Source organism: Bison bison, unplaced genomic scaffold, assembly GCF_000754665.1.
Source record: "Bison bison bison isolate TAMUID 2011002044 unplaced genomic scaffold, Bison_UMD1.0 scf7180017864090, whole genome shotgun sequence".
NCBI classification, from domain to species: Eukaryota; Metazoa; Chordata; class Mammalia; order Artiodactyla; family Bovidae; genus Bison; species Bison bison.
In genome coordinates this window covers 219539-241822 of record NW_011494662.1, presented here as the reverse complement: position 1 = coordinate 241822, position 22284 = coordinate 219539, and the positions used below count along the sequence as shown (strand labels likewise).

The following is a 22284-nucleotide window of genomic DNA, read 5'->3' as shown; positions in this document are numbered from 1 at the left end:
GGGTGGGGGAACAGGAAGGCAGTAGGATCAGAACACTACAAGCCCTGCACACCTTTACCTTAGACAACTTATTTAGAAAACAAGGGGGGGAAGCCAGTTTCTACAACATTGGCCAATGAATGAAAACACTTCTAGGTAACTTTTAAAAGGCCCCTAGGCCAGGTGAGTAGGAGAAGGCAATGGCAACCCACTCTAGTACTCTCACCTGGAAAATCCCATGGACGGAGGAGCCTGGTAGGCTGCGGTCCATGGGATCGCTAGGAGTCAGACATGACTGAGCGACTTCACTTTCAATTTTCCTTTCATGCATTGGAGAAGGAAATGGCAACCCACTCCAGTGTTCTTGCCTGGAGAATCCCAGGGACGGGGGAGCCTGGTGGGCTGCCGTCGATGGGGTTGCACAGAAGTTGGACACAACTGAAGTGACTTAGCAGCAGCAGCAGGCCAGGTGAGTAGTGCAAACTATTTACCCAAAGCTATCAATAAAGAGGGAAAACTGTAAATCTGATCTACGGGTAAAAGAGAAGATAAAAGTGACCATAATTTCCCTGACACATACCCAGGGTAACACAACACTGCATGGAAGAAACAAGGTCTTCAGCAGCGGCTGCCTCCCCCTGACCGAGGCTGTCATCAGCCCCAATCACTGACACACCTTCACCCATGGCACCTGCCTCCAAAACGTGAGGGGAAGGCAAGCTAACAAACGTGAGGGGAAGGCAAGTCACCCCGCCATCCAGCTTGTAATTAAAACAACATGTCTTCCTGGTCACCAAAGATTTACGGTTCTCTCAGTAGAAGCTGCTAATGCACACAAAATACTTTCTTCATTACCAATTTTAAAAACAAATAAAAGGTAAAACACAGACTGTCCTGCCAATGGATTCTGGGACACAACTCCCTGAGATAATTCCCAAAGCCTTTGGTCTTCAAGATTAAAAATTAAAAAATAACTGATAAGCATAAATTAGACATGTATAATGAGGCTGGGATGTGAAAGACTTTTCATACAGTAAATCTCAGGATGATAAACAGTGACTTCACACTTCAAATTAGACTCCCCTCTTGTCCTTAGGTAAGAGATACTGTGGTGTCTCATTCAGTTCTTCAGCTCGTGTTCCAACAAAAGCTCACACAGTAATGACTGCTTGGGAAATATCAAGAGTCTATAAAAATGCTAAACAATTGCAAGGAAACCAAACTCCAAGCCCACATCTCATTCAAAGGATGACTTGAAGGGGCTCTTGCGTGCGGCTCTGGCTCCCATACACCTGCCTCCCGCCCACATGATGGGCATCTGCACTGACTGAGGGAGCAGAATCGGGGCTGTGGAAACGCCCTGAAACAGGGTCAGGACGGAAGCCAAGACCACGCCAGGCTTTCTGAGGAATCCCATTTAGATGACCCTCCTTGGAGGAAACACTGACTCCTCTAATGTAACACTTTACCAGCGACTCACCACCATTCTTAAGAGTCACAACAGGATATTCTATCGAGAGCAAGATATACTACGCAAGTAGAGAGATATATACCTGAACATAGTGTACTCTAAGCCTCTGACTTTCCATTTAAACAAATAAGACATGAAGTCTTATAATGAACTTACTACACAGGTCACAGGGGGTCTTGTGGAATTACAAAAATAGCACATTGACACACCAAAGTGAGATCACTGTTGAAGAATGAATGAATTATCCTGAAGCCTAAAGTCAGATGAACTGGGATTACAGCCTTTAATCCAACTGAACAAGTCTACCGGGATCTTTCCCAGGTCACCTACTTGAGTGAGAGCAGCTGAGTCACATGCACAAAGAACCCTTGAGCCCCCTGCTGCTGAGGGACCCTAGGACCTCTTTCTGTCTCCTGCTCTAGGACTTGGGTAATATTTCATCTCCCTTATGACCCAAGAGACCAAGCAAAATAGGCCTAGGGTTTGTGCTGGAGCAAGAAAAGGCCTAACGGTGGCCGCAGGAGCCCACAGGCCTCGCTGCCAGCCTCTGCATCTTTGTATGGCTCTCTCAGTGACCCTGCAGGGCTGCTGCACTCTCAGAGCAGGTGCCACCAGGGAGGACCACCAGGCCCCATGGGTCACACTGCCAGAAGGCCTGTGATCGAGGGCTGCGAACAGAAGCACCTGGGAAGGCAGGCGGCTCGGCCTACCTTCTGTGCCTCCACCACATACTGGGCCACCATGAAGGGGGAAAACACCCGGAACTCCTCGGCCCGCGCTGCCATGTGGCTGTACATCCTTTCCACGAGGCGGGCACACTCCAGTACCACCGGCAGGTCCTCTGCACTTCCTGTGGAAGCAAAGTGTTTCCAAACTGATTAATTCAGAAACCATGCATTTTAACTCTCCTAATTTTACACTTTCAACATAGCCCCAATTATTCAAACCTTTTGTTTTTGTTTTGTTTTGTTTTTCCCTAGATGCTTTAATTGGCTCAATTTGAAGACAGAATTAGGGGGAGACAATGCATTCAAATATTTATCTATATTACAAAGAGAAGAACACTTACAATACTCAAGAGTCCGTGATTGTTTTTTAAGAGATGAACTAGAATAACCAAGATTTTAGGATGAATCTAGGATTGCTATTGTATTTTAAAAGGACATGAATATCTAAAAGAAAAATTTTAATGTGGAAAAAAAGAAAAACCATCTTAAAAAAAAGGTTTTTGATATCAAATGGTTCTAAAGATAAGATGGGTCTTTGCCTCATTAAGTTTCAGAAGTCGTCTAGGATTTTTCTTTCGTAGTCGGATATATATATATATATATGTATATATGACTCAACTAACATTACTAGATCTACCCAGTTTCCCAGATTTATTTCAGACTCCTAGCTCTTCCCCTAGAGTGCCAGGATCACCCAGGCCTTAACAAACTCCTCCTCAGAATTCTAACAGTCTGAAATGTACCACAACCCAGGGTACATATGCCATCCCAAGTCTGTCACAGCAGGGTGGGCCGGGTACCCTGGCACAGCAGAGCAACCTCCCTGGTTTTCCCTCAGCATAGTAATACACTGTTTTTATTAAATTCTAGAAAATGCAAATAAGCCTATAATGACAAAAAGCACATTGGCTGCTGCCAGGGGCTGGGGCTGGACCCCAAGAGGGCTCTTCTGTGGATGAAACAAATGCTGTTTTAATTGTCGTGGTGCTTTCCTGCATGAATTTATCCATCAAAACTCACTGAAGTATATATTTCAAATGGATGCAGTTTCTCACACATATATTATGCAACAATGAGCTTAATTTTTGGAATGCACAATAACCTTTTTTAAACATTGAATATACATACAAATATCTTACACATAAGCAATTTTTCTAGGTGAATGCTCTTTTATGAAAGTACATAAACTGTTAACATCACTCCACTGAACATTTCAATAAGTAATACTTATGAGTGAGCCTCTTTAGCTTCTAATCTATACCACATCTTCTCTCTTGAAACTCTGAAGACACATGCGGTTCACTCAGGAATTCCCGGCACCTGTTATTTCAGTCCAAATTTAACATGTGGTCATTAAAGAGTATTTTTTTTTTAAGTCACTTGAGTCGTGTCGACCCTGTGTGACCCCATAGACGGAAGCCCACCAGGCTCCCCCGTCCTTGGGATTCTCCAGGCAAGAACACTGGAGTGGGTTGCCATTGCCTTCTCCAATGCATGAAAGTGAAAAGTGAAAGGGAAGTTGCTCAGTCCTGTCCGACTCTTAGCGACCCCATGGACCATAGCCTACTAGGCTCCTCCATCCATGGGATTTTCCAGGCAAGAGTACTGGAGTGGGGTGCCACTGCCTCCTCCATAAAGAGTATAACCACCCACAAAAAAAAAATAACCAGCTAAGATGCTCTGCAATTAAGCCATGAACACATCAGAGAGCCCAGTCTGGCCTGACGGGAGGTGACTGGGCCACACTAGCAACGACGAGGCAGAACCCAGAGCCCAAGATCAAACTTGAGGCATGCTGATGACCACATGCTGCACACACCCAATCCACCCTGACTGCCAGGCCAGGACCAGGTCTTCTGCCACAGTGGATGGCACAGCCAGAACCAGGCTCTTGCTCTTGAGTTCAGAACTGATCTCAGTGGCCTGAGCAAAGAGCTGGGGTCACGCCCAGGGGCAGGAACCTGTTTCCAAATCCTGTTGCCAGACAGACTCACAAAGCACAGGGGCAGGAACCTGTTTCCAAATCCTGTTGCCAGAAAGACTCACAAAGTCACATGAAAATGCAAAATACCTAATTGTGCTACTAGCTGACCCCAAAATTAGGCAAAATAATTTGGTTATTACAGTAATAACTCTACCTATTCTCTTTCTGCAAAAGATAATTGGTTAAGTAGCTTAAATCTCCAAGTCTAAACCCATTAACCTGATTCACAAGTGGGGATTACCACCATATACTTGGGTGATTACCACCTATATATTTCTAGTTCAGAACTATTGCCTTGGGGTTTCCCCCCTGATGCCCTCCAAGCTGAGCTCTCAGGCCCTCCTTTGTAGTCCCGAGCACCCAGCACACCCACCCTTGTGCCAGGCACATCACATGGTATGTTCATGCCACACAAATTTGAAACAGCACAGTATAGAGCGCCTCACTTTATATGCAAATTTCTAAATAATGAGAATCTCCTACAAATTAGAAGTTTAGCAAGAATCAACCAACTTCAAGGCTGGAAAACCAGCTGTACACATAATTTATGCGATTGCCATATGGCAGTTTGCTTCACTGTTAAACAAACACGAACTTGCAGAGATACAGTGGGAATGGTGAGCTGCAGAGACTCCACCCTTTTAAAACATGAGTGATGAGCTGGCTCGGCCACTGCCTGCTCCCCTTTAATCTCCCCACTGACCTACGAGCTCCAGAAGTAGTTCTTGAATCCACACACTTCTTTTCCTTCAGAAAAGAACTATTTCAATTAGGGGATGTCAAATGCATTCACTGCTGTGGATATAGTAAAAACTGTGTTCTTGCCTGGAGAATCCCAGGGACAGGGGAGCCTGGTGGGCTGCCATCTCTGGGTTCACACAGAGTTGGACACAACTGAAGCGACTTAGCAGCAGCAGCAATGACTTTTTTTTTTAATCTAACATTTAAAAAAACTGTTCTGAGTATTTCTTTAATGATCTGAACATGTATCTTATTTAAACTTCACTGGGTTGTTTAAGTTGGGTGGTTTTTTACCTTTGGTAACGTGTGGCCAGAGACTCCTGTAAAATAAACACATTTGAAATTGTGCATAATACCGTTTCTCTGAATTACCTTTATCTTTCTGCCGTCCTTCATGTATAATTGAACGCACCAATCTATGAAAACAGTTCAGGAAAGAAGGGATGGTTTTCAGCATTACCTGCAATAAGAGACAAAAGAATATAAAAATATGTAGGCAACTGTTTAAGTTCTACTTGAAAGGAAGTTGTATTTATTTCCTTCTTAACTTTATCCATCAGGATACTCAAAACAGTTGCAGCAACTCCTTCTAGCCAGGACTTTCTAGGGAAATGCTCACTCTACTTACTTAACTGCTTTACATCCTGTTTTCATGGTTGGAGTAGGGCTCCCACACTGCATAACTTTAGGAATCTAATGAAGCCATCCTGGTTTAGAATTTGCTGAATCTAAGTTGTTTCTGGTGCATTCTGGATATGGGTAGAAACAAATAACAAAAAGTACAGTAGCCAATGTATTCAAGTACAATGGGCACTAGAGAAAAAGGTTACATAAAGCAAACCCATTTAAAATGAGAAACAAAATTTCTCATTATTTAGCAATGAAAAGGTCTGGCTGAGACTTTATCTTGAAAAATGATATCTAAGTTATAAATAGGATTCTTTTATGCTCAACCATCCTGAGATCTCAAGGTTGCCAGGAGAAATATCAATAACCTCAGATATGCAGATGACACCACTCTTATGGCAGAAAGTGAAGAGGAACTAAAAAGCCTCTTGACGAAAGTGAAAGAGAGTGAAAAAGTTGGCTTAAAGCTCAACATTCAGAAAACAGAGATCATGGCATCCAGTCTCATTACTTCACGGCAAATAGATGGGGAAACAATGGAAACAGTGACAGACTTTATTTTGGGGGGCTCCAAAATCACTGCAGATGGTGACTGCAGCCATGAAATTAAAAGACACTTGCTCCTTGGAAGAAAAGCTATGATCAACCTAGACAGCATATTAAAAAGCAGACATTACTTTGCCAACAAAGGTCCATCTAGTCAAAGTTATGGTTTTTCCAGTAGTCACGTATGAGAGTTGGATTATAAAGAGAGCTGAGTGCTGAAGAACTGATACTTTTGAACTGTGGTGTTTAGAAAACAATCTTGAGAGTCCCTTGGACTGCAAGATCAAACCAGTCCATCCTAAAGGAAATCAGTCCTGAATATTCATTGGAAGGACTGATCTGAAGCTGAAACTCCAATTCTTTGGCCACCAGATGCGAAGAATTGACTTAATGGTAAAGACCCTGATGCTGGGAAAGATTGAAGGCAGGAGAAGGGGACGACAGAGGATGCAATGGTTGGATGGCATCACTGACTCAATGGACATGAGTTTGAACAAGCTCTGGGAGTTGGTGATGGACAGGAAAGCCTGGCGTGCTGCAGTCCATGGGGTCACAAAGGGTCGGACACGATTGAGAAAACCAAACTGAATTGAACTGATCCTGAGATCATAGTCAAAACAAGGCACTGTCAAATAAAGCAGCCAGAAGCCACACGTGGCTACTGAAATTTAAATTAAGTTAAAATTCAGTTCCTAGTCATACAATCTCTAGCCCAAATTTCACATGGTCAAGACATGGCCAACAGTTCCCGTGGGAGATGCAGGTACAAACACCCCCCCCCCCCAGGAGAAGTTCTATTCGGCAGCACTGCTCTAAGGCTCAGGGTGAACAAAGAGCGAATCGAGTGCTGACTCTCTTCTTTGGTGCAAGTTTATTCAAGCAAGGTCTGGAGAGCATAATATGCCATTCTTTATGTCAAAACATCAACTTCCGCAACATGTTCAGAAAGAGGTCATCCTGCCAAGTCTTTCAGTGTGTCACCATGTTTCCTGAGGCCCTCGCTTCATCCTGACATCACAGTGATGAAAAGCACACAAATCCAAGGTCAGACCATCTGAGCTCACACCCTGCTTAACATGCAGTCCTAGACAGCGCTGAGTCTTTCCGCGCCTATTTCCTCATTTGCAAACTGAGGATAACAACAGGTTGTCATGAGGGTTAGATAAGGTAAAACATCAAAAGCTCAGAATGGCACCAGCTGCTGTACTGCTGGGTACCCTGGCTGGGCTCACTTTGTGCTGTTCCCTTCAGATTCACCCGAGCAGATTCTACCTGAGGTTTGTATCAACCCTTTTGTATCACCTACTGCATACATACATGACTCAACGCATGGGCCCTGCTCCCTGCAGTGTGCCCACAGGCTGTCACACGTCACGTCCTTCTTTATTGCAATGCCATGTTGTTATCCTTGCCAGCTCTCTTCTACTATTAAACGGTCTAATTCTGCTCAATGGTTTTTCATCATTGGTTTTGCAGGAGATGCACACAGCTTTCCAATGTTACTTTCAAAAACTGCATGAAACCCCACAGCTTTTGCAAGATCTGCAGTTCCAGTTTATAATTGATTGGTATTGACCTCTTCCCTGGTGGCTCACATGGTAAAGCGTCTGCCTATAATGCGGGAGACCCAGGTTCAATCCCTGGGTTGGGAAGATCTCCTGGAGAGGGAAATGGCAACCCACTCCAGTATTCTCGCCTGGAAAATCCCATGGACGGAGGAACCTGGTAGGCTACATTCCATGGGGCTGCAAAGAGTCGGACACGACTGAGCAACTTCACTTCCACTTTACTGTATGTATATTCTACAGTCACACAATAATCTAAGAATCAGCAGGGATCTAACAAACAAAGATGCTGACAAGATGGGCAGGGCCAAAGGTGATTGTTAAGTGGGGAGGACACTGGATGGAGTGCTTAGTTTACCAGAAAATAAATTTTTCAAAAACTACACTATTGGCAGGTCTCCAAACTTAGAGCATTAAAACATTTAAAAATATTTGAATGTGCCTATGTATATGTGCATCTGTCCTATTCAGAAGTTCCCATGTATCATGTTGAGCAGTGGCACAGCAAAATGAACATTGGTCAAAGAAATCCAGTCTTCTAGATAAAATTCAGACTCAGCGGGGTGACAGTGATCAAATCATTGAGCAGCCCTGAGCATCAGTTTCTCTGCCAATGAAATGGGATTGTCACTGACTACAGAAGTGCTGCAGGGGTGAAACAAGACACACAGAACATGGTCAGTAAATGTTAGCTGAACTGAAATCTTTTCTATGAAGCATTTGTTCCTAGTCTCATTTTATTTAAAAAGCGGCATACTATAAAACCAGAACTCAGGATGCCTCACTCACTGTATCCAACTGAATTACAAACCCAAGATGATTATAAATTATAATTCATAATTTATATGAATTATAAACCTAAGCCAATGAGTGACATTTAAATATATGATCCCTGTGTCTCAGCAGTAATGAATCTGCCTGCAATGCAGGAGATGCAGGTTCAATCCCTGGGTTGGGAAGATCCCCTGGAGAAGGAAATGGCAATCTACTCCAGTATTCTTGTCTGGGAAATCCCATGGACAGAGAAGCCTGGTGGGCCACAGTCCAAGGGGTCACAAAGAGTCAGACACATCTTAGTGACTAAACAACAACTGCAAAAACAGAATAATTTCTAATGGGCTTCCAGAAACACCTACTACACAGACATGTTTCAAGTGTCAGATTCAACACAGCCTGATGTGAAGGTCACACACTCCTGTGCATGAGAAACCACTTGGGCCCTAGAAACCACTGGAAGCAAAAAGTTTGCCTTGCAAATCCTTACGCTCGTCCTGCTGCTGTTCTTCTGAAGGTTGCACTTCCCTGTCCACACGCACCCTGCCCTCCTCACCTTCGGGTGACACTGCAGGATTGAAAAGAGCACGTTGTGTGCCCTCGAGAAGATACGCCCATACTCAAGGGGCTTCAGGTGGTCCAAGGGCGCGGTCAGCAGGATGCTGAAGGCCAGGCTGACGTGGTGTGGGTTGCTGATGGTCCCTTCCCCCTGGCGCAGCAGCGCAGCCAGGACGTCCAAGACAGGCCCCACCAGAGCCAGGGCTGAGGGCTGCTCCTGACAAGCCTCTCGGGTCTGCAGCTACAGGGCAAGGAACAAGGGACAGAAAATGAAGGCAAATCTCCAGGGAAATAGCCCCAAACCCCAAGTGACAGAGGTAAGAAAGTCCAGACTCCAGCACTGACCAGGTCCCACCCTAATCTCCATCCACACCCCTACCCTCTTCCTCCTGAGGCTCCCCCTACCCATACCTAAGTACAAATGGGCTTTGCCCACTAATGCAGGTTCCCAGTGAAACAACAAAGCAACAAAACAGAAGATCAGAGAGAAGGCTTAGACCCTATGCCCAGAGAATGTGCTAATCCAGGGCTATGCTCATGTAGCACAAGTTAGACTCGGAGCTGATAATGACGTAAGCACAAGCTGTGAGCACAATGCTCACAGCTGACTTCAGGACACAGCCCCAGAAACACGCTCTGCATAAGAAAACCAGAGCATGACAGAAGCAGAAGCGACTGAAAGGCAGGGACAGGGGTATGCACAACCCAGAGGTACTCACCATCAGAGCCGTGACCATCTGCGGGCATGTGCGCCAGAATAAACTGGCCTTCTCTTCACTGCATGGACAGTTCAGGAGTAACTTAACCAATGTTGCAGCCGACAACACAGCCTAGGGGACAAGAGAAAATATTAGCAGTGGAAGGAGCTGGCTCCGGAAGGAGGCCCATCTCGGGAAGCAGGCCAGTCACGGTGCAGTGACAAAGCAGAGCCCGTTAGAGTCCCATGCTGGGGTGGGAATGAGACTTGGCTCTGGTCAAGTCCTGAGGGTGACGCCCTTTACACCACCTGAGGGAATACATGAACTAGGTGGGCAGAACTGTGGCAAAGGAAGAGCCTTCTCTGTAGCGCCTCACTAAACCAAACACAGAAACATGCCAGGACAGTGAAACAGAAGAGGTTGCAGACATTTTAATCAGAGGCCCAGTTCATCAAGGTGGTGTCAAAAGAGGAGGCCACTGTACCTTACCCAAGAGATCCATCTGTGCTCAGGGATAAAAAGCAGGGCCAGAAGAAAACACGGACAAAGTGTAACAATTAGACCAAGTGCCATGATGACAGGTGATGGTTTTAAACCATGAGAAGGGACGGAAAGTGACTATGACCCATGTGGGCATCTCACACCGTGAACTCAAGCCTTATGGTGGCTCCTTCCTCCTCTCCTAATATTGTAGTCTCCCCCACCACGAAATCCTAGCTTCTGCGCTTTGCCCTTGCTCCCTCTGACCAGACACCCCCCTCTCTCTCTGCTGAGATCCACTCCCCTCTCCACCTCCCTGGAGGTTGTGTCTCCCCATCAAGGGTCTGCTCACTGCCCCAGCCCCTGCCATCCATCTCTCCACTCACATCCATTCCATCTTCCCCTGTCTCCACAGCAACATCCCCAGTTCCATTCAAATCTTCTTTATCTCTGAACTCAGCTCAGTCTTCACCTCTTCCACGACGTTCCTCTGACTAGCTGATGGGTATCTTTCTTTCTCTTTAATAAATAAATACTGCATGCAAGATCTGTTTCTTGACCAGGGATCAAATCCGAGCTCCGCACAGTGGAAGCACAGGGTCTTAACCACTGAACTGCCAGGGCAGTCCCTGACAGGTGTAAATGGAAATTCATGAGTTGTATTAGCTGGTTGGCTGAAGGAAAGCCCAGAGGCCTTCTCAAAGCTAGGCCTTCGGAGCTGCAGACAGGGGGCAGGGGGGCAGGGCTCACATGGAGAAGCAAGCTCCCTCTGTCGCCCCCAATCTGCCCCCAACCAGCTCTCCTCCCACTCACGTCAAAACCCACCTCTGGGTGCCAATTCTAACCAGGAGTCAAGAAAGCCCTCTGAAGCAGAGAGAGCCTGGGACCCAGTGAGCCCCTAGGTTTCCTCCTCCTGTGCAAGCGACAGCCTCCAGCCAGTCTGGTGCTCAGGTCAGGGGGCCAAACTCGAGCACTTTGGCTCTGCACAGAGGCTCCCTGGACACATTGACCTAGTGTGAAGTCAGGGCTTCGTTAGCAATGACCGAGTGAGTAGGCTGGGGGCAGAGGGCCCAAGCGCAGCTTGCTACCCTGAGAGATTCTCAAATGGGAGCTGGGCTATGTAACCAAACCAAGTAACATTTTCAAAAGTATGATGTGAGTGATATCAAACAATGGAGAGTAGAACTTAACTTTTTGTGTGTCAATATTATGCGTGTGTGCATGCTATGCATGCTAAGTCTCTTTAGTTGTGTCTGACTCTATGCGACCCTATGAACTGCAGCTTGCCAGGCTCCTCTGTCCATGGGATTCTCCAAGCAAGAATATTGGAGTGGGTTGCCATTTCCTTCTCCAGGGGATTTTCCCGACCCAGGGATGGAACTCACATCTCTTACATCATCTCCTGCACTGGCAAGCAGGTTCTTTACCACTAGCACCACCTGGGAAGTCCAATAGTATTCCATATGATAAGAACACAGTTGTAATTTGAAAGAGTTCCCCTTTGGAAAATACAGCCTCTGTGCATTGAGGACCTGGGCTCCCCTGAGTCCACAGCTTCGTCCCAAACTCCCGCAGTGCCTACAGTCGCTATCGGATTGATATTGCACATTTGTGTCATTTCAGCACTGACACAGCCATTTCTAACTTTTCCCACTGAAGCCAAAGGAGCAACCCACTTGCAGATCTGCTCTCCACAGGTTACTGACGTCCAGTCCCTGGAGGATACACTGCAGCCACATGCGGAAGTCCTCTGTCGTCCCAGCCTCTAACATTTGGGTGAACAAGGCTCCCAAGTGAGGCTCAATCTCCTCAACTATCTGAACCGGAATTGCAGGATCTGTGAGGGAAACAAGACTGCTAAGATATGGCAGACAAGGGGCAGGTTAAATAAACCATTTCAATAAGATGAAATGGTATGCAGTCAGTAAAGGCCAGCATTTCGGAGACGTGGGGACAGTTATGGTGCAAGTGAAAAAGCAGGGCACACTCACAGCCTGACACCACCCTCTCATATCCGGCCCTTGTGCCCTGCCCACAGCACCTGTGCACCCGTGTAGAGAGTCCAAGAGGATGATGATGGTGATGTTTAGCAGGGCTTATCTCTGGACTGTGGGAGACAGGTGACTGACAATTGCTTCATACTCTTTTCTACTTTTCTTATATTCTTTTATGAACTCAGTAGGGGTTCAGGGGTGGGGTGGTCTTTTACATAGATGGGGATGTTGAAGGGATGGAAAGAAGCCCAGGCTCATGGAGCCCACCTGCTGCAGTCACCCCAGTACCCCTACTTAATGCAGGACAGTCTTACGAACTACACCCAGGGTCCACAGGTTCATCAGAGAGCCACAGTCAGTGGGCTCAAGGCCCTTTATGATCCAACCCCAGCATAACTGTTCCAGCCAGCAGATGAGCCCACCCAGAGCAAGTCCCTCCTGTGCCCCAATCTGTGTTTCCTACAGGCAGCACTGGGGGCGAGTGGACAGGCCCAAGGCTCATCCAGGTCCAAGTGTCCCACAGCTGCAGGATTCTGGAGGCACGACCTCCCTGAGCCTCAACTCTCTCGATCTGTGAAATGGGTGGGACAGCACCAACTCCTAGAGTTGGTCAAACACTGGACGGCTGAACGTCAGCACCGTGACCTCACTGCCCTCCCCTCACCCATCTCCCGCAGGAGGCCTTGCCTGCCAGAGTCCACTGTGCTGGTTGCTTCAAAGCCTTTCATCACCCTGTGACTCTGGTAACTTGTGTGAATGTCTGTTTACTAAATTAGGTCAAAGCCAACACCTCATTCATCTCCAGAAGAGGACACAGTTACACCCATATAGGAAGCATTTTTAAAAGTGATGGTTTTTTATAACTGAATCAAGGTAGTCAATTCTCCTGTCAGACAGCATTTCTTATAAATTCTCATTTTTCTGAGCTGAGACCTACTTGACTCACCCCCAAGGACCAAGGTGGTCACCTTAACCCTGTCTCTCCTAGCCCAAAGCCCCGGGCCACCCTCCTTGGCCTTTCCTCCAGACCTCTCACCACCCTGGTCCCTTCTAGAGGCGAATCTAGCAGCTCAGGTGCGTGAGGCCTGCCCCCATGGCAACACTGGCAATACTTAGGCCGGTGATCTGGGAGTGCAGTGGGGTATGAGGCCTCACCCCCTGACCCAGCTCTGTCTGGGGTACAAAGTACCACAAGTCCAGGGACACATAATTAGGACTCAGAGGCTGCCTCCAATCACAGGGGTCTCAGGGATAAAGGAAGACACTCCATTCTATTTAACAAAGGGGAAGGGGGCCAGAGCTTTAGACCACCAGTGGCCATTTCTTAGGACATTGGTTTTAAATACTCTAACAGAACGTGTTAAATGAGTTAACAGAAGACTGAATTTTACCCATTAACAAGGTGACACCATTCCCTGAGAGAGGCTGACAGAGTGAAACAGAACACGTGACCAAGGCCCCCCAGTCAGCCCATACCCAGAGCAGACCCTGGCCCTGCTCTGCCCTGGCCATGGCCCAGGAGGCCTCTCTTCCTACAAAGCCCAAGGACATCTGTGGGTGTGAGCATACCACGGCCCCCGCTCGCCACCGCAGCCTCCCATCAGGGCACAGAGAGGTCGGTGTGCACTGAGGGCTGGGCTAGGCTGGCGGCCCCCGCCCCTCCTCAGACGATCCTAACCAGCCCCCACCTCAGGAACAAGCAAACGAGAAGCCAACAGGTCTACGGCAACTGGGACAGTGCTGCCCTGATGAGATCACGTTAGGGATGGACTCTGGTCTGCTGACCTCTGACCTGGGGACAGCAGGGAGTGAATTCTGCATGAAGACACTGGCCGGGTTTTTGGTCCTGATTAGCTGGCCTGCAAGGCTGACATCCAGCTAAAACACTGCAATGACATCATGGGCTGAGCCGCTGTCCAATCAGGACTCAGAGCCCCACAATGGCCAGGACCACAGAGACCTGGGGGACAACATCCGCCCTCACGGAATTTCATGAGGTTCCCTATAAATTAAGTCACCTGCAATTTTAAAAGGTTGGCAGGTTTAATCTTTCTTAAGTCCACTGGTGGTGCTGAAGATCTGATACTGGAGAGCCTACAAATAGGGATGAAGCTGTCTACGTTGACTTCTGGGGCCAAGACAGAAAGACTCAATCAGAGAAGAGTGATTCAAAACTATAAACTAGAACGACCTCCAAAATAAGTGAAGAACTAAAGCATGAAACAATACATCTAGAAGCCTGCTATTTGTGTAAAAAGCAGGGAAACAATTGTGAGTAACTGCTCACATGCACAAAGGGAGACACTAGAAATGAACACCAGGGAGGGCTTCTACCAGCTCCTGGTGTAGTACCCTCTGAAATGCATGCCTGTTTCAAAAAAGGGGGTGGGCAGAAAGTCACCTGGCTGCCACCCAGTGACCTTTCACCAAAAGCTCTACAGTACACAAGTAGCTCAAGAGAAAACATCTCACCTGCAAGGACTTTTCTCACAGAATGAAACACGGAGGTACACACAGAATCCTTCTGAGGATGTAGTTCTGGGACCAAAAAGAACAGAGTTAAAAACTGCACGGCTGCCTGGAAAGATGGGGGATCTCCCACTAGGGCTGGCAATTCCAACAGGATCTGAGCATAGATGGTCTGGTAGAGGGTGGTGTAGGCGGACAGCGCTTTGTCTGTCCCTTTCGAAACATCTGTCCAATTTTGCCTGGAGCGCAGGGCCACATCGGCCTCCAAGAGTGAGCCCAAGGACGAGATGACAGCGGGAGGGAGGCGGCCCTGGGCCCCAGGGGCCATGCAGTGCTGGAGCAGGGCCCCCGCCTGCAGCACCACCTCCTTCAACAGCTTGGGCAGCACTTCTGGGGCCTCGTCCTGCTGCTTCTGCTCCTTGACTAAAGGCCCCAGCACTTGGCACATCTTAGATAAGGACACCAGCATGAGCTGCTGGCCCAGAGGAACCTGATCTTCTGACCGTTGGCCTGAAGTCACTTCATTGTGCAGTTGGTGCCCTGAGAGGAAGGCAAGGATTTTCCCAAAATTGAGCCCCAGACTGAGCTTTCTCTGGATAAGCATCTGCAGGAGCTGTTCTAAGAACGTTCCCACCACCTGGAGGAATTCCAGCCAAGAGGGGTCATTCACACTTACAAGAAACCTCCTACTGGCTCTGAACAAGGAGGTCAGTGTGACCTCAAAGATATCGCTAACATACATGACCCTAAGCACAGCCTGGGCACTCTTGCCTCTCTGCAGGCAACCGAGAAGCTGGTAGCACGTCCTCAAAACCCTGAGGGTGAGGGAGGAGGAGCAAGAGCTGCCTGGTGTGGTGACGGCCACAGACAGTAACAGAAGAAAACAATGCACATGATAGGGTGCCAGGAGGCTGTCCAGCTGTAGAGCAGAAAGAACTCCCAAAAGCTGCAGGATGCTCTCCAACTGCTCCCCCTCCAACTGAATGGGGGAGTCACCCCTGACCAACGAGAGTATGTTTTGGGCAATTTCTTCTCTTGGTTCTACACCTTCAGCTCCAACTTTGGCAAATCTGCTTTCCCAGTGAGCCATGACCATGTAATCCTCTTCAAAGAGCCAGGGCAGCTGCTGGCGGAGAAGAGCTGTCTCCCTCTGCGCAGCGGCACACAGGATGCTGCCGCAGCGTGCAGTCAAGCCCAGGAAGAACGCAGAGTGGAGGGACTGCATTTCGGGGAAGAGAGGGCTGTGGAGGACGGCCTGGGAGATCTTTCCAAGTGTGATATCTGGTTCCTCCTCCACTAAGCCTTCCTGGGCTTTGCTCACTGGTAAAGTTCTCAGCAGGATGCTGGCCAGGTACTGTAGGTCATCTGGACCAAGATATGATATTAAAATCATGATATTGGACATGACCAAGTGCCAGTGGGCAATGGGGTAGGTGAGCACACTCACTGTCCCGACCTGGCCATCCCAGGAAGCCGACGTCCCCCGGGTCACACCCGCTCTCCCAGAGCCCAGGATGTAGGCGGCATCACGCCTCAGAGCACAGAGGGCTTCTTCGGACTGGAGACTGGCTTGCAGCAAGGTGCTCTTCATCCTCTGCAGGTGGAGCTGCTCCAGGCAGTACCGACTGAGGGAGTCGGACTGAACCGTGAACTCCTCTATCTCCTCCCAATGCTTGGCCTCGACGCCAGGGAGTAGCGGAAGGGGGCCTGAGGGCTCTGGGGTGGCGCCCGCCAAGGTCCCGGGCTCAGAGCGGTATGGGCTGCAGCTCAAGCGCAGCACGGTGTCCACCTGGGCCCAGGTGTGGGCAAGCAGAAGCGCAGAGTCGCCAACCTTCTGCTGCCAGAGCTCAGGCGTTGAGGGCCAGGGCTTGCAAAGAAGGTCCAGCAGGGGCTTCACGAGGCCCTGCAGCATCCCGTCCATGGCCTGCCGCATGCGCCTGACCACGGGCAGGGGTGAGCCAGCATCCAGGCTCCGCGCGTTGACCATGACACAGCACAGCAGCGAGCTCAGCGACAGGGACTTCAGGGCCATGTCCTCGTCACCCCTCAAGCCAGACAAGACCAGAGACTGGAACCGCTCCTGCACGAGGGCCCACGTGTCCAGGACCTGGCTCAGGGGCAGCTCCGGGAGGCACTCTTGGAGCACCGCAGCAGGGCCAGCAGTCAGCACTGGCAGCCTCAGCGCCTCGGCTGCGGGGCGACAGAGCACCCCCAGCACCTCCTCGAACAGCCGGGGTACCTGCCGGAGCTTGGCGTATGTCTGGAAGAGCGTGTGGATCAGTGCCTCCTGGGCTTTCTGGGTCCGCAACTCTGTGACTTCTGCATCGATCCATGCTGAAGCCAACAGGTCATCCAGGTCTGGCTCCAGGATCAAATGATTCAGGGAGAGCAAAACCTTCAGGCAGCGGAACCAGGCTGGCACAAGGGCCTGTGGGTGTTTTAGCAGCAACTCAGCCAGATGACGGTAAAAGTGGAACTGAGCCTCACCATGCCGGATTCGGTCAGCAGCGATGTTGTAGATAGTGTTACTGGCCACTGAGTTTAGAAGCTGTTCCACAACCAGGAGTTCTGTGGTCCAATCGGACATGGATAGGGCTTGCCTCTGCTCCTCCAGGTGTGAAATTCTTAAGCAGCCAAAAAGTTGAGGGAGCACCTTGAAGCAAAGCAGTTGGTTCCCCTCCTTGAGGTAAGACTCAACAAAGAGTTTGTACAGCAAGGCCACAGAGTTGGCCACCACTGAAGCCTGAAGGGATGGGTCACAGTAGCCGGCATCCACCAGCCTGGCAATCATAGTGCCCAGGGGAGCTAGAAGATTCTTCATGGCCCCTGTCTTTGAGTCGCCTTGCTGCTGATCCAAGAGCTCCTCTTTGTATGAAGGGAGCAGCTCAGGCTGAAAAGCTCCACCTTGAAGCACAGCCTCAATCTGATTCCTAATGTCCCGGCCTAGTGCTGGCCGCAGCTGGCCCTGGCCAGCCTGAGTCCATGTGCCCCCCAAGAGATAGTGTCTCAAGACCAGGCAGGGCTGGAGCAGGTGCCCAGTCACCTCCCCAAAGGCGCGTCTCGGGTTGACCTGCTGCTGCTGAAGTGAGAGGTAGTGGCTGAGGCTCAGGTGAATGACTTCAAACAACTGGGGTATTATGGCTCCTGGCTGCCGACAGGCCAACCAGCAGAGCTGGCTCAGCAGGTCAACTATCAGCTCCTGCCTGGCCGTGTAGATGACAGCAAGTGCAGGTGTCGAAAGGATACCCTGGCAGCAGCTCAGCACAACACAGATGTTCCTCTGGGATCCCAAAAGAGAGAACTCGGCTATCCTCTCATTGATGATCTGAGTATTGAGAAAGAAAGGAAACTTGTCACTGACCCTAAACCCGCAGACACTCAAAAAACACAACACAATGAGCAAACTCACTCCTTGCCCTGATCTTAATGAGAAAGAAATGCCCAGATTAGCACATCTAAATGAACCTGACTTTTCCTTAGCACATCAAAGTAAGGCAGAGGACCTGTCTTAATTCCTACACACATCCATCTCCTACCAATATAAATTAAGAAAAGGGCTCCATGCCTTTATATATCTGCTGACCCTTTCTAAATAGCAGAGTTTTATAAGGCTTAAAGTCCAAAGATTTCATGTTTTCTTAGAACCTAAACCTATAATTCAACTTAGATGCTACAGGTAGATGGGACAGTAGCCTTTGGTTATGATCCTGTGGTCCAAAACACATTTCTATAATCAGTAATACTGTTTGTACCTGAAAAAGCCAAAGCAAAAGGCATTCTTAAAAGAAGAAAACAAACGTTGCCAGTTACTACTTATGGTAATAGCAAACCCAGTCTATAGCTTTCAAAATTCTGAAATTCACAAAAAACAGAAATCACGAGGGCCAGGCAGATTCCAAAATTCACTTATGGGATACGCAACTTGCTTCCAGCCTCACAACATCTGAATATCAAATTTATCCCAGGTGCTAAGTTATGAGTAGCCCAATGACACACATGTGTTTATCTCCATCCATATAACTGCTGGCTCCGGAAAAGCTGAACCAAAAATACTTTGTACTTAAATGCCAGCACTTTACTACAGTAATCTCCAAATATTTCTGATCATACAACTTTTTCCACTTTTATACCTGATAAGGTTATAAATTACACACATGCACCATAGTATGAGTATTTTATACAATTATAAAACATACATAAAAATTAAGGTGACCTTTTAAAAATCATATAAAGATGAAATAGTTTCTTCTCACATCCCCTAAGGACCATTCAGAATAATCCAGTTTGGTGACCACTGACCTATTATTTTATAAAGTGATATAATTCAGAGCATAATTTCAAGAACCACTAAAGCCTATAAACCATAAGGCATCAACCATTTAATTCCTCTGTTCCCAGCCTCTACTGCTTTTCTCCTGCCCACTGAGTCAAAAACCTTTGAGGAAATTCTCATCTAGATTTTGACCTTTGATTTCCCTCTAGTCCAGCAAAAAGGTGGGGGGAAAAAGTTATAAAGTAGCATCATTTGCTGGACACCTTTCGTAATTAAAAAGGTAATTAACCAGCTTATGAAAAATTTCTAATCTTTTATTCAATATTAAATAATATAAAGTGCTTAGTTCAGTCAGTAATGAAAGCCATGGCAGATGAAGCCTGCCCACCGCTCACCTCCTGCTGTGCAGCCCAGTTCCTAACTCCCAGGGGTTAGGGACACCTGGTATAGAGAATTTGATATGCATTCAATAAATATCAATCATTATTATAACTCTAAACGTACTATTTTTTCTTCTCCCCTGCTGTTGTGCTGTGTGTGTGCTCAGTCGTTTCCGACTCTTTGCAACCCCAAAGACTCCGGGCTCCTCCATCCATGAAATTTTCCAGCAAGAATACTGGAGCGTGTTGCCATTTCCTACTCCACGAGATCTTCTAGACACAAGGATCAAACCTGCGTCTCATGCATCTCCTACATTGGCAGGTGGATTCTTTATCACTAGCACCACCTGGGAAGCCATCTCCCCTCCTACCTTGATATTTTCTGCATCTTGATATAATTAACCATAAGACAATTAAGCCTCTGGTATTAACAGGAAATCAACAGAGATACATGTAACACATACAGGATAACACAGGAAACTGTTAATTACCTTGATGAGGGAAATCTGAAGGTTAACTGTCTTTCCATTCTTGAGGAGGTTCTGCAGTTTTCTGCTATGTAGAATGTTATCTACATAGATCCAAAGCCTTTCAACAATGTCTTCCTTCAGTTCAAGTTTTTTCTTATAAAATGCAACCAACGACTGCCTTGCCCAATCAAGCAGTACCTAAATTTGGAAAAAAATATACTTAAAAATAAATGAATTTCTTTATCAAGAAAAACACTGGACACTTATAGGGACATCCCATGAATAACCAAATACAACTGCCAGGGGAAAAAACTTTCTTTAAAATTTATCTTTGGTAATATTATGTTTTGGTACCTTAAAATATGTTTATTAAACAATCAATTAAAAAAAAAACAAAACTAACTTTGGGGATTGCCCTGGTGGTCCAGTGGCTAAGACTCCATGCTCCCAATGCAGGGGGCATGGGTTCAATCCCTTGTCAGGGAATAGGATCCCACATGCCACAACTAAAAGATCCTGAATACTGCAACAAAGATCTTGTGTGCCCCAACTAAGACCCAGCACAGCCAAATAAATAAATTAAACAAAAAAGAAAAAAACTAATTTTGCCTTTACCTGGGGCCAATAAAAAGTTTCAAGTGAAACAGTTTCTTCTAACTAATCACTTCTAAATTTTAAAAGGTAAAAGCACAACAATTGCTCAGGATGGCCACAGAAAGAATGACACACAAAAGCAAAGATGCAGAGTCAGGAGACCAGAGTTTGTGTCCTGGCTTCCTGAGTTACCTGCAGCTTCATCTCTAAACCTACTTATTGCATTCAGAAGACAGAGTCTTCTATGAATGACTCACAAATGCTGTATTAGGAGGAGGGCTGAACATGGATAGTTTTCATTATTGTGACATGATTCCTTATTCATAAACACAAGGAAAGGTGGTGAGGCCTCAGCTCAAGACACCAGAAATGTCCATAACAGCATGAATAGTGCAAATGCTAAAAGAAAAAAACTCTCCCGAGAAGGATAGGGGAAACCTTGATCAAATTGCCTGCCACAGCTGTCAGGTGACCCTCAGGCAGATTTAGACACTACTAGTTCTGCTGGTGCTGTACAAAGTGGATCTCATCATTTCAACAGTGGTAATCCATCTTTGACACATTTTGAACTGCTTTATTGTTGTTGTTTAGTCACTAAGTTGTGTCTGATATCTTTTGCAACCCCATGTACTGTAGCCCACCAGACTCCTCTGTCCATGGGATTTCCCAGGCAAGAATACTGGAGTGGGTTGCCATTTCCTTCTTCAGGGGATCTTCCCAACCCAGAGATCGAACCTGTGTCTCCTGCCTTGGCAGGTGACTTCTTTACTGATGAGGCACCAAATGACTGTATGTTAATCCAATTTAATGAGTTCATCATCCTGGTGTCTCCACTATATTAACAGTTTTTCTTAGTCAGATAAGTTTGAGAAATGTTAACAAAGAACGATGTCTTTCTTGCTTCCTAATCTGTTTCTAATCTATCACTTTATAATCTATTTCCCCTTGGGTTACTGCAAATGCTAAAGCTTCTCTACTTCCCAACCTTTGATTTATCAAGTTCCAAAGATGTTTAAAAAGCACCAATAAGAATTGCTTACAGAGCATCACTTAGGATTTACAAATAAATGAAACTGCCAACAGACTCAGAACCTAATTCCTGTAACCCAAGTCCAAATTTGTTCACTGATGCACATACTTAGGGCCTCCCAAGTGGCACCAGTGGTAAAGAACCTGCCTGCCAATGCAGGTGATATAGAGACGTGGGTTCAATCCCTGGGTTGGGAAGACCCCCTGGAGGAGGGCATGGCAACCCACTCCAGTATTCTTGCCTGGAGAATCCCATGGACAGAGGAGCCTGGCAGGCTATGGTCCATAGGGTCACAAAGAGTTGAACAGAGTTGAAGTAACTTAGCACACACCCACATAATTTGGAATATAAGAGATATTTTCAAACATAAAAGACATGCTGAGGTTTTGTAACAGAAAAAGTTTGTTAGTGAAATATCTATTAACTTTTTCTCACTGAAACTACTTTTAACTTTCTAACCATGCTTCCTTCTTCAGCCTTTTCTCTAATCTTTTAAAATTTTAACTAAACATCAATATGCAATTTAATAAGTGATCATTAGTTTAGGTCATAAAAATGTAACTTGTGCATTAAACTTACTTGTTCTTTATTTGGAAGAAGACACTGGTGGGAAATCCAAGCAAAGTGAGCTAGTTTTAGTTTATCTTCCCAGGACGTTGTCTTGCTTTTAAGTTTCACAGAAATGCCAGAATAAACAGCTGCCATTTCGGCACCTACAATTTAAAGCAATGGAAAATAATACATTATATAAAGGTCAAACTTAATAGGCACCAAAAATGAACATTATGTACCTTATTGTCTACATAACTTATACTCCTTTTAAAAAAATTCTTCAATGAATTAAAACACCATTGGGCAGAAGTCAATATATAAGATGCTTGAGTCCATGAGTTTTCTAGAAGAAAACTTTCATGCTTTTCACA

At 46.8% G+C, this 22284-nt stretch overlaps 1 protein-coding gene across 1 annotated transcript in view; it reads right to left on the bottom strand.

Annotated features, from left to right (window-relative positions):
- URB2 (URB2 ribosome biogenesis 2 homolog (S. cerevisiae)) overlaps window positions 1–22070 on the bottom strand; it is a 24364-nt gene extending 2294 nt beyond the window's left edge. Inside the window, exons 1-8 of the mRNA XM_010838111.1 lie at window positions 21941–22070; window positions 19759–19935; window positions 14618–17939; window positions 11828–11988; window positions 9693–9803; window positions 8972–9214; window positions 5276–5363; window positions 2161–2300 (exon numbers count right to left, since the gene is read on the bottom strand). Of these exons, the coding sequence (XP_010836413.1) occupies window positions 2161–2300; window positions 5276–5363; window positions 8972–9214; window positions 9693–9803; window positions 11828–11988; window positions 14618–17939; window positions 19759–19935; window positions 21941–22066 (4368 nt within the window). The 5' untranslated portion in view covers window positions 22067–22070. The remainder of the gene's footprint in view (window positions 1–2160; window positions 2301–5275; window positions 5364–8971; window positions 9215–9692; window positions 9804–11827; window positions 11989–14617; window positions 17940–19758; window positions 19936–21940) is intronic.
- Window positions 22071–22284: the final 214 nt, after the last annotated feature.